A 12,615-nucleotide genomic window follows, 5' to 3' on the forward strand; every position below is an offset into this window, starting at 1 on the left:
TATTGTATTTTTTACGGAAATATTCTGGTAAACACAGCTGCCAATTTTTTTCTGTAAAAACAACGGGACATTTTTACAGTGTGGTTCATACTGCAAATATCTGATGTTTCATACTGCAAATATCTGATGTTTCATACTGCAAATATCTGATGTTTCATGTTTCAAATATCTGATGTTTCAAACTGCAAATATCTGATGTTTCATACTGCAAATGTCTGATCTTTCAAACTTTAAATATCTGATGTTTTATACTGCAAATATATGATGCTACTACATTTTTTAAGGAAATATTCTGGTAACCACAGCTGCCAGTTTTTTTCTGTAAAAACAACGGGACATTTTTTACAGTGTACTGTAAAAAAATCAAACACAGTGATGAATTGTAAATAATACAGTAAATAACTATAGATGCTTAGGTGTTTATGCAAATGTTTTGGCCTAAAACGTGTCTATTATCTCTTGAATCAGGGGAGAGAGAGAACAGATGGATGCTGACACTGAAGCCTCCTTCCTCCAACAGTTGCACTGCATGTGGAGGCTTATTCACATTGTTTATAGGTAAGGCTCAGTAGCCCAAATTAAGCAGCCTGGATGCAACTGGACTGTGTAACTGCATGACTAAGAGGATTAGACCAGATTTACCTCCCCAGCAGTCGTCAGCAGCACTGTTCACACAGACTTGGTGCATAGCAACAGGTCAGTGAGCCCTGTGTGCCACATTAGCATTCACCATGGACTAGGACACAGACCCATTGAGAAGAAATGGGAGTTTTCCTTATGAGCCCACATGGGATTCTTTCCTCCCATCCTACAGTTTAGCCTCTGGCAAAGGTCAGTCTCCAGCTCTGTGTGTGCATTGTCCAATAGTATGCTTCCATTTGTGTGTTTATTTATTTATTATATGTGTGTGTGTGTCTGTGTGTGTGTAGGCCTTAGCATGGCAGCATCCAGCTACAGAAGGCATAGCTTACTGTCTTTAACTGCCTCCACCTGGTCCGTTGGACTCATTGTGTATATGTCATATATCACTTTAATGTGTTATACTACATGCAAGAAGCTATTTAACATGCTAAAATATATCTTCACCAATGAGCAATATCTGTAAAAAATGCAACATACTTTCAGGAAACAAACAAACACAAAAATGTATATTAGAACCAGAATAAAACCACTTAAAACCATTTAAATCCATTTAAAACCAGAATAAAACCACTTAAAACCAGAATAAAACCATTTAAAACCAGAATAAAACCATTTAAAACCAGAATAAAACCATTCAAAATCAGAATAAAACCATTTATAGCCACAATAAAACCACTTAAAACCAGAATAAAACCATTTGAAACCAGAATAAAACCATTTAAAACAAGAATAAAACCACTTAAAACCAGAATAAAACCATTTAAAACCAGAATAAAACTACTTAAAAACCAGAATAAAACCATTTAAAACCAGAATAAACCAGTTAAAACCGGAATAAAATCAGTTAAAAACCAGAATAAAACTGTTTAGCCTCTGGCAAAGGTCAGTCTCCAGCTCTGTGTGTGCATTGTCCAATAGTATGCTTCCATTTGTGTGTTTATTTATTTATTATGTGTGTGTGTCTGTGTGTGTGTAGGCCGTAGCATGGCAGCATCCAGCTACAGAAGGCATAGCTTACTGTCTTTAACTGGCTCCACCTGGTCCGTTGGACTCATTATATATATGTCATATACCACTTTAATGTGTTATACTACATGCAAGAACCTATTTAACATGCTAAAATATATCTTCACCAATGTGCAATATCTGTAAAAAATGCAAAATACTTTCAGGAAACAAACAAACACAAAAATATATATTAGAACCAGAATAAAACCAGAATAAAACCAGAATAAAACCACTTGAAACCATTTAAATCCATTTAAAAGAATAAAACCACTTAAAACCAAAATAAAACCATTTAAAACCAGAATAAAACCACTTAAAACCAGAATAAAACCATTTAAAACCAGAATAAAACCATTTAAAACCAGAATAAAACCATTCGAAACCAGAATAAAACCATTTAAAACCAGAATAAAACCACTTAAAACCAGAATAAAACCATTTGAAACCAGAATAAAACCATTTAAAACAAGAATAAAACCACTTAAAACCAGAATAAAACCATTTGAAACCAGAATAAAACTACTTAAAAACCAGAATAAAACCATTTAAAACCAGAATAAACCAGTTAAAACCGGAATAAAATCAGTTAAAAACCAGAATAAAACTGTTTAGCCTCTGGCAAAGGTCAGTCTCCAGCTCTGTGTGTGCATTGTCCAATAGTATGCTTCCATTTGTGTGTTTATTTATTTATTATGTGTGTGTGTCTGTGTGTGTGTAGGCCGTAGCATGGCAGCATCCAGCTACAGAAGGCATAGCTTACTGTCTTTAACTGGCTCCACCTGGTCCGTTGGACTCATTATGTATATGTCATATACCACTTTAATGTGTTATACTACATGCAAGAAGCTATTTGACATGCTAAAATATATCTTCACCAATGTGCAATATCTGTAAAAAATGCAAAATACTTTCAGGAAACAAACAAACACAAAAATATATATTAGAACCAGAATAAAACCATAATAAAAACCAGAATAAAACAAGAATAAAACCACTTAAAACCAGAATAAAACCATTTGAAACCAGAATAAAACCATTTAAAACCAGAATAAAACCATTCGAAACCAGAATAAAACCATTTAAAACCAGAATAAAACCACTTAAAACCAGAATAAAACCATTTGAAACCAGAATAAAACCATTTAAAACAAGAATAAAACCACTTAAAACCAGAATAAAACCATTTAAAACCAGAATAAAACTACTTAAAAACCAGAATAAAACCATTTAAAACCAGAATAAACCAGTTAAAACCGGAATAAAATCAGTTAAAAACCAGAATAAAACTGTTTAGCCTCTGGCAAAGGTCAGTCTACAGTTCTGTGTGTGCATTGTCCAATAGTATGCTTCCATTTGTGTGTTTATTTATTTATTATGTGTGTGTGTCTGTGTGTGTGTAGGCCGTAGCATGGCAGCATCCAGCTACAGAAGGCATAGCTTACTGTCTTTAACTGGCTCCACCTGGTCCGTTGGACTCATTATGTATATGTCATATACCACTTTAATGTGTTATACTACATGCAAGAACCTATTTAACATGCTAAAATATATCTACACCAATGTGCAATATCTGTAAAAAATGCAACATACTTTCAGGAAACAAACAAACACAAAAATATATATTAGAACCAGAATAAAACCACTTAAAACCATTTAAATCCATTTAAAACCATTTAAAACCAGAATAAAACCATTCGAAACCAGAATAAAACCATTTAAAACCAGAATAAAACCATTCGAAACCGGAATAAAACCATTTATAGCCACAATAAAACCACTTAAAACCAGAATAAAACCATTTGAAACCAGAATAAAACCATTTAAAACAAGAATAAAACCACTTAAAACCAGAATAAAACCATTTAAAACCAGAATAAAACTACTTAAAAACCAGAATAAAACCATTTAAAACCAGAATAAACCAGTTAAAACCGGAATAAAATCAGTTAAAAACCAGAATAAAACCATTTAAAACCAGAATAAAACCAGAATGGAACCATTTGAAACCAGAATAAAACCAGTTAAAAACCAGAATAAAACCAGTTAAAACCCAGAAAAAACCCATTTAAAACCAGAATGAAACCAGTTCAAACCAGAATAAAACCATTTAAAACAGAATACAATTTTTGCTACAAACACGGTGCCAGTGTATTTTACAGTGGAGTAATGTTTTGTTTGTTTTTTATGTAAAAAATACTGTTTTGGCTGATTTATGGTGTTTCATTGTTACTGAAACTGAATGAACCCATTTATCATTTTACGGTCTTTTACTGTCATGGTTTAGCAGTTTTTCACCGTAAAATCTACAGACATTTTTTTCTACAGTGTAGTAAAACTAACAATACACGAAGATCAGTTTAAATTCAGCTCAGTTACTCTGTGAGTGGTATCAGATAATGACAGTAACTCTTCCCACAGTCAGAATACCACCATGTGAAGTGAACATGCTTCAACATGACGACATATATCCTGTGGACTGCGTTTACATGGACGTTTAAAGGGATACTGTGCACCTGCAGGTTCCTCTGGGTGAGTGTGGCCTCTGTGAAATCCATATTTTGTCTCTAACGGGGCTGATTTTTATGCTGAATATAAACCAGGTTTATTTGCATTTCAGATATGCCCATACAATGCAATTAAATTCTTGCCAAGGGAACGGCACATAACAGAGGACACAAGCCGGCAACTGAAACTAATTGTGGGTAAGGATCCTGTATAAAACCTCTACTTTCTTTTTTTTTGAAAGAGCTTTATTTAGCTGGATTAAATCTATTTGGAGATGGTGGTGTGTTCATGAGTCTTATACTGCCCTACAAAGTCTAACTGCAGTAACTACATTTTTGGTCAAAAGTGAGTTATAACTGAAAATGAACTCCTTGATGTCTGTTTTATGTTTGCTTTATTTCAGAGAAATAATGACATTAAAAAAAAGAAGACACAAAATGACCCAAAAAAATACAAAATGACCCAAAAAGATACATAATTACAAAAAAAGACACAACATGACCAAAAAATACACAGAATTACCAAAAAAGACAAAAAATTATTTAAAAAAAGACACAAAATTACCCAAAAAAGACACTAAAATGACCAAAAAAGACACACAGTTATTAAAAAAAGACACACAATTATTTAACCCCCCCCCCCACACACACACACACACACATAGATAACAAAATCTATTTGAAAATGTTGTTTATTCACTGAAAACAAACTATAAAAGCTGAAAGAAGACAACAACATTGTTGTTGCTGCACTGATTTTGCATTACTATTAGATCCTTTTACAGCAAAACCAGAGTGCAGTAACTATGTTTTTGGGGTCAAATGTCAAATAAATCATCATATTGTTTTTAGCATGAAAATGACATCATCAATACATGTAGAAATAACTCAACTCAACTCAACTTTATTTGTAAAGTACTTTAAAAACAACCACAGCCACAACAAAGTGGTACATAAACAAGCAAGAACAATAAAATAAACAAAACAGGAAATAAACACTAAAATGAATAGTTTTATTGCTTTTTAAAAAAAAACAATAAAAAAAAAACAATAAATAAAAACAAACCATAAAAACACTAAAACAAAAGCAGAGTCTCATGCGTGGTTGAAAGCCAAGGAATAAAAATAAAACAAAACAAAACAAAACAAAACAAAACAAAACAAAACCAAATAAAACAAAACAAAACAAAACAAAACAAAACAAAACAAAACAATAAAAAAAATAAATAAATAAATAAATAAATAAATAAAAAAAATAAAATAAAATAATATAAAAAAAAAAAATAAAAAAATAAATAAGTGTCATATCACTTACCTACCTATAACCAATTTGGCTGGCCAGTTTAAACATGTTAAAAAACCTTAAAGCAGTTTTTCTCAGTTTGACCTTTACTGCACTTAGACTTTGTAGGGCAGTACCCATAAGAACCAGCAGGGGGCGCTGCACACCTAAAAGCACCAACAGGTACAATGTACCTGCATTGATTTTGTAGATAGGAGGTTCACTGATTTACCAGTTTACAACACGGTGTTATATAAGAGAATGTTGAGGTTGGAGTTAATTCATGCTTCCCACAGAATGTCAATAAAATAATATAATCATAAACTTTATTTGTATTGAACTTTCGAGGTGAAGAGGAGATAAAAAAGCAGCAGATAACTCAGGGTAGAGATAATAAAAGGTAAACAATGTTAAATGTCTTTTATTTTGTAGTAGTTCCTGTCCTGAAACCTCTCCACCATAGAAGATAGCAACATAGAGCTTAAATTATTAGACCAGCCTTTTTCTTCAATTTCTTGTTAATTTTAATACGTGGTACAGCTAAAGGTACATTTGTTTGGACAAATATAATGATAACAACAAAAATAGCTGATAAGAGTTTAATTTAAGAGCTGATATCTAGACATTTAACATCTTTTTTTTCATCTTCTATCATTTTCTTGATAATGATTTTGGTTATTATCAAGAAAACCAGGATATCGTGAAAAAAATATATGACTTGAAAAAATATAATGACTTGAAAAAGACACAAAATGACCAAAAAAAGACACAAAATAACCCCATAAAACCATAAAATGACCAAAAAAAGACTTAAAATATACAAAAAATACCTTAAATGACACAAAATCACCTACAAAAAACACAAAATGACCAAAAAACCTAAAATGACCTAAAAAAAATAAAGAAATATATATATTAAAAACAACCCTTAATTTTTTTTTTTTTTTTTTACCATAAAACACACAAAATGACCAAAACAAACAAAAAAATATATTTTTAAAGTAATTTTGTGTCTTTTTTAGTCATTTTGTGTCTTTTTTAGTTCTATTTTGTCTTTTTTTAGTCATTTTGTGTCTTTTTTTGTTATTTTTTGTCTTTTTTTAGTCATTTTGTGTCTTATTCTGTGTTTGTTTTGGTCATCTTATGTCTTTTTTTTGGTCATTTTGTGTGTTTTTGTGTCTTTTTTTGGCCATTTTGTGCCTTTTTTATTCATTTTGTGTCTTTTTTAGTCCTTTAGTCCAACATAAAATGTAATTTTTAATCTTTTTTTTAACTTTCAAAACACTATCATGCTCAATAAAGAATTTTAAATGTTGTAAATGTGACCAAAGGTGTCAAATCTACCATATAAGAGGGTTCCATCCAGTTCTATCATTTGATACTAAATCTATTTGAGCTTGTCTCCAGTTTTACTTGGTATATCATCATCAAACTGAAACTGGCCTCATGGAGTTTACAGCCAGAACTTTAGAGGTAAATTTACAGTAGGGCTCCACGCTGCTTTGTTTTCTAGTCTGATGGAGGCAACAAGTCTGGATTATTTGGAGCTTTTTTTTGGAGACTCCAGAGGGTTAAATGAATAGTGATGATTAGTAATTTTGTGTCTTTTCGGTCATTTTGTGTCTTTTTTTGGTCATTTTGTGTCTTTTTTTGGTCATTTTGTGTCTTTTTTTAGTCATTTTGTGTCTTTTTTGGTCATTTTGTGTCTTTTTTTAGTCATTTTGTGTCTTCTTTTAGTCATTTTGTCTCTTTTTTAAGTCATTTTGTGTCTTTTTTGGTCATTTTGTGTCTTTTTTTAGTAATTTTGTGTCTTTTTTTTTTTTTGTGATTTTGTGTCTTTTCTAGTCCTTTAGTCTAGGAAAATTTACAGTAGGGCTCCCAATGCTTTGTTTTCTAGTCTGGATGGAGGCAACAAGTCTGGATTATTTGGAGCTTTTTTTTGGTTAACAATGAATTGTTATGATGTAAAGAAGTGTGTGAGGGTTGAATGTAAACCAAGAACAAGCTGTATTGTCTTATCTCCTTTATGAAGCCAAAGGTTTATCTGCCTTCCACTATAAACCTGCTTTACATCTGCTCAGCATGTGTGTAAATGGAGATATGATATGATACAATGAGCTGCATTGACTTTGTTTTCCAGGCTCTGAGAGTAAAGTGGTGGCAGCCATACCAGGCAGCCCCGACCGCACCGGCTCCCTTCATCACAGATTAACCAAAACAGAGAAAGATATTCTGTCACTCAAGACCAGGGTGGCCTGTGAGAAAGCATCATGGGAGAGGAGGTTTACAGAGCTGCAGAGAAAACACGAAGAGCTGCATAATCAGGTGTGTGTGTGTGTGTGTGTGTGTGTGTGGGGAAACATGTACTTAGTAACTTTCCTCCAGTGCAGCTGTTCTCAACCTTGGGGTCGGGACCCCAGTTGGGGTCTTGAGATGATTTCTGGGGGTCGCCAAATCATTTTGGAAGTCAGCTCTGTCTCCACTGTGTTAAAGTGTTCATGTGTTAATGTGTTTTAGTCATTTTGGTCATTTAATGTCTTTTTTTGGTCATTTGTTGTTTCTTTTTTTGGTCATTTTGTGTCTTTTTTGGTCATTTTGTGTCTTTTTTTTTATTGTTTTGTGGTCAATTTGTGTCTTTTTTGGTCATTTTGTTTCCTTGTTTTGGTCATTTTGTGTCTTTTTTTAGTCATGTGTCTTTTTTGGTATTTTTTTTTCTTTTTTGGGTCATTTTGTGTCTTTTTTGGTCAATTTGTGTCTTTTTATGGTAATTTTGTGTCTTTTTTGGTAAATTTGTGTCTTTTTATGGTAATTTTGTGTCTTTTTTGGTCATTTTGTGTCTTTTTTTGGTCATTTTGTGTCATTTTGGTTTTTTTTCGATCATTTTGTGGTCATTTTGTGTCTTTTTTTAGTCATGTTGTGTCTTTTTTGGTATTTGTTTTTCTTTTTTGGGTCATTTTGTGTCTTTTTTGGTCAATTTGTGTCTTTTTATGGTAATTTTGTGTCTTTTTATGGTAATTTTGTGTCTTTTTTGGTCATTTTGTGTCTTTTTTTGGTCATTTTGTGTCATTTTGGTTTTTTTTCGATCATTTTGTGGTCATTTTGTGTCTTTTTTTAGTCATGTTGTGTCTTTTTGAGTATTTTTTTTTCTTTTTTGTGTCGTTTTGTGTCTTTTTTGGTCAATTTGTGTTTTTTTATGGTAATTTTGTGTCTTTTTTGGTCATTTTGTGTCTTTTTTTGATTGTTTTGTGGTCAATTTGTGTCTTTTTTTGGTCATTTTGTTTCCTTGTTTTGGTCATTTTGTGTCTTTTTTTAGTCATGTTGTGTCTTTTTTGGTATTTTTTTTTTTTTTTTTTGGGTCGTTTTGTGTCTTTTTTGGTCAATTTGTGTCTTTTTATGGTAATTTTGTGTCTTTTTATGGTAATTTTGTGTCTTTTTTGGTCATTTTGTGTCTTTTCTGATCATTTTGTTTTTTTTTCGATCATTTTGTGTCTTTTTTTGGTCATTTTGTGTCTTTTCTGGTCATTTTGGTGTTTTTTCGATCATTTTGTGGTCAATTTGTGTCTTTTTTGGTCATTTTGTTTCCATTTTTTGGTCATTTTGTGTCTTTTTTGGGTGATCTGAACTGTGCGTGTGAGATTGTGTTCAGTGAGCGGGGGTCGCGGACAACATGCATATTAAATTGGGGGTCGCGACTCAAAAAGGTTGAGAACTACTGCTCCAGTGGACTTCAGTAATAATAACTTGTGTTTGTTCCTCAGCTGGTGTCTCATGCCAGAGTGTTGGTGAGAGTGGGCAGTGATGGGGAGCAGGGAGAGTCTGGGGGGGACAATGGAGAAACTTTTGAGGAGTGTTCAAGTAAACAAACAAACACACACACACACACACACACATTCTTGTACTTCTATCTTTGTGAGGACCCTCATTGGAACAGTGAATTCCCTTGCAAGGTTATAATAGTTTTGAATTATTCATCAGTTTTAGTTTTAATTTCGTTGTGATTTTTTTGTTTTCAAATTCAGTTAGTTTTAATGAGTTTTCGAGTGAGTTTGTTAGTTTTAGTTTAGTATTTATTTTTTTGAAATGCTATAGTTTTAGTTTAGTAGTTAATTTAATTTTTTTTGTAATGGGTTATTTGTTGGGTGGGAGATTAAAAGAGGTCACAGTAAATTTTGCCTTTATTTCCTTTGGTTTATCAATCTTCATCATGTATGAAAATTTGACAAAGACGAAAACAAAGGACATTTTCACTATAATTTTAGCTAGTTTTGTGAGGACCGGCCGAAATGTCCTCACTTTGCAAAAATGCTCTCACTCTGTTGGTTAAAAACGATTCTCACTATGTAGGAAGAACAAGTACACACACACACACACACACACACACACACACAGTCCATTCAGACGTTTTTACCCATGCATGCTGTTGGATGTGATATATAAGTGGTGTTGTCTAATGAGCAGGTGGTCACTCCAGAATGATGTCGGAGGTTTTCTCGAGAGGCGACAGCAGTTTGTCGGGCAGTCAGTTATCTTCACCACCAGCTCTGAGCCTGGGGCCTTCATCCTCCTCTTCATCACTCACCAGGTACCAACTCACATCTGTACAGGCCAGTTAACCCTCTGGAGTCCATCTATTTATTGAAAATACACATGTTTTATTTACAATAATAACTTTATTTATATATGATATGTAGACAAGCTGAGAAAGCCAGTTAAAGTTCAATCATAGGAGCTTTCACAGTGTCACATTTATGTTTCTAGACCATTTCTTAAATGTGAATTTTCTTTCTACAATGAAAACTATTACTATTTGAAAACAGTTTAATAGTATAATTTGAAAAATGACCAAAAAAAAAAGACACAAAATGACCAAAAAAAGACACAAAATGACCAAAAAAGACACAATTGGGACCGGGACCCCAGGGTTGAGAATAGCTGGTCTAGATGACAGTTTTTGCTGATATTTACATTTAAATTTACAGTAGAAATCCCACTTACTGTATGTTTTACGGTGAAGTTCTGGCAAACACAGCTGCCAGTATTTTATCGTAAATTACACAGATTTTTTTTTTTTTTTAATCGTTTCTCATGTCTTTGTAAGTCATTTTGTATCTTTTTTGGTCATTTTGTGTTTGTTGTTGTGTCATTTTTAGTGTTTTTTGTGTCTTTTTTGGTCATTTTGTGTCTTCTGTGGTTTTTTTTGGGGTTAGTTTTTAGTCATTTTGTGTGTTTTTTCAGTCATTTTGTGTCTTTTGTCTTTTTTGGTCATTTTATGTGTTTTTTTTGGTCATTTTGTGTCTTTTTTTAGTCATTTTGTGTCTTTTTGTGTTTTTACAGTGTATTTAAAAGTTAGGTACTCTAAAACTGATTATTCTTTATCTTTTGTCTGACTGGACTTCCTCCAGTGTGAGGTCCTGGAGGTCGTCCCAAGGCCCTCACCGGGTGTTTGTGCCCCACTCCCCCATGGACCTGGAGCTGGGTCACCGGGTCAGGATCATGCTGCCGTCTGGCCGCATCAGCACGGGAACCATCCGTTTCCTGGGCCACCTGCAGGGGGAGGCAGACCTCCACCTGGGGGTGGAGCTGCAGACACCTGATCATGGATTACATGATGGCAGCCACAGGGGACAGAGCTACTTCGAATGGTAACTGGTCTCATTTTCTTACTGCATGAACAAAAGCAACACGTAGCTTCTTATTCTTACACAAAATGACCAAAAAAAGACACAAAATGACCAAAAAAGACACAAAATGACCAAAAAAAGACACAAAATGACCAAAAAAGACACAAAATGACCAAAAAAAGACACAAAATGACCAAAAAAGACACAAAATGACCAAAGAAGACACAAAATGACCAAAAAAAGACACAAAATTGCCAAAAAAGGAGACAAAATGACCAAAAAAGACACAAAATGACAAAAAAAGACACAAAATGTCTAAAAAAAAGATACAAAATGACCAAAAAAGGAAACAAAATGACCACAAAATGATCAAAAAAAGACACAAAATGAACAGAAAAGATACAAAGTGACCAAAAAAGACACAAAATGACCAAAAAAGACAAAAAATGAACAGAAAAGAGACAAAGTGACCAAAAAAGACACAAAATGACCAAAAAAAGACAAAAAAATTGCCAAAAAAGGAGACAAAATGAACAGAAAAGATACAAAGTGACCAAAAGACACAAAATAACCAAAAAAAGACACAAAATGACAAAAAAAGACAAAAAATTGCCAAAAGAAACCCACAAAATGTCAAAAAATACACAAAATGACCAAAAAAGACACAAATTGACCACAAAATGGTCAAAAAAAGACACAAAATGACCCAAAAAGACACAAAATGACCGAAAAAAGACACAAAATGTCTAGAAAAGACACAAAATGACCAGAAAAGACATAAAAAGACCAACAACTACACAAAATGACCAAAAAAGACACAAAATGATCAGAAAAGACACCTGATCACGTATTACATGATGGCAGCCTCAGGGGACAGAGCTACTCTGAATGGTAACTGATCTCATTTTCTTACTGCGGGAACAAAAGCAACACGTAGCTTCTTATTCTTATTCAGGGTGTGTTAGCTGGCATTCAGCGCTGCTCTGGGATTTATAAAGCCAACCACTGCATCACTGCAGATTCACACAGTAAATTAACTTGTAATGTTCTGCAGGATCATCTGTAATTAACTTATTAAACGATAATTCCCAAAGCTTAAGATAAATACACAAAATGAAAGCGTCTCTCCAAATGAAGGCATCACTCTGTGGTTCTTAGCTATTTAACAACCTATTACCATAAGACCATCATTTACAGCAACTCAAATTACCTGGGGCCCGCTGGAGGCAGTATCAAAATGACCAAAAAAGACACCAAATCACTAAAAAAAGACACAAATGACTGAAAAAACACTAAATTACTTAAAAAAGACACAAAATGACCCAAACAATACACAAAATTACTAAAAAAAGACACAAAATTATTAGAAAAAGACACAAAATGACAAAAAAGACACAAAATGACAAAAAAAGACACAAAATTATTTTTAAAAAAGACACAAAATGACCTAAAAAAGACAAAAAATTACACAAAAATTACACAAAATTACTAAAAAAGACACAAAATTACTTAAAAAAAGACACAAACTTTTTAGAAAAAGACACTAAATTACTTAAAA

The 12,615-nt window shown here is 32.9% G+C and overlaps 1 protein-coding gene across 1 annotated transcript; it reads left to right on the forward strand.

The window, feature by feature from the left end:
• Nucleotides 1-401: 401 nt before the first annotated feature.
• Nucleotides 402-9,506, forward strand: LOC131976946 (uncharacterized). The gene is made up of 5 exons (XM_059340170.1): nucleotides 402-831; nucleotides 4,069-4,179; nucleotides 4,268-4,352; nucleotides 7,577-7,761; nucleotides 9,195-9,506. The coding sequence occupies exons 2-5, from the start codon at nucleotides 4,105-4,107 to the stop codon at nucleotides 9,432-9,434; spliced, it is 585 nt and encodes a 194-aa protein (XP_059196153.1). The 5' UTR covers nucleotides 402-831; nucleotides 4,069-4,104; the 3' UTR covers nucleotides 9,435-9,506.
• The last annotated feature ends 3,109 nt before the right edge of the window (nucleotides 9,507-12,615 follow it).

Source organism: Centropristis striata, chromosome 8 (genome assembly GCF_030273125.1).
Source record: "Centropristis striata isolate RG_2023a ecotype Rhode Island chromosome 8, C.striata_1.0, whole genome shotgun sequence".
In the NCBI taxonomy this organism is placed as follows: Eukaryota; Metazoa; Chordata; class Actinopteri; order Perciformes; family Serranidae; genus Centropristis; species Centropristis striata.

Excerpts from the sequence above, each read along its gene's own strand:
- LOC131976946 (XM_059340170.1), top strand. The coding sequence starts at position 4,105 with ATGACGACATATATCCTGTGGACTGCGTTTACATGGACGTTTAAAGGG. Across the intron at positions 4,353-7,576 it reads GCAACTGAAACTAATTGTGG|GCTCTGAGAGTAAAGTGGTG; the intron begins GTAAGGATCCTG and ends TTTGTTTTCCAG. Across the intron at positions 7,762-9,194 it reads ACGAAGAGCTGCATAATCAG|CTGGTGTCTCATGCCAGAGT; the intron begins GTGTGTGTGTGT and ends TTTGTTCCTCAG.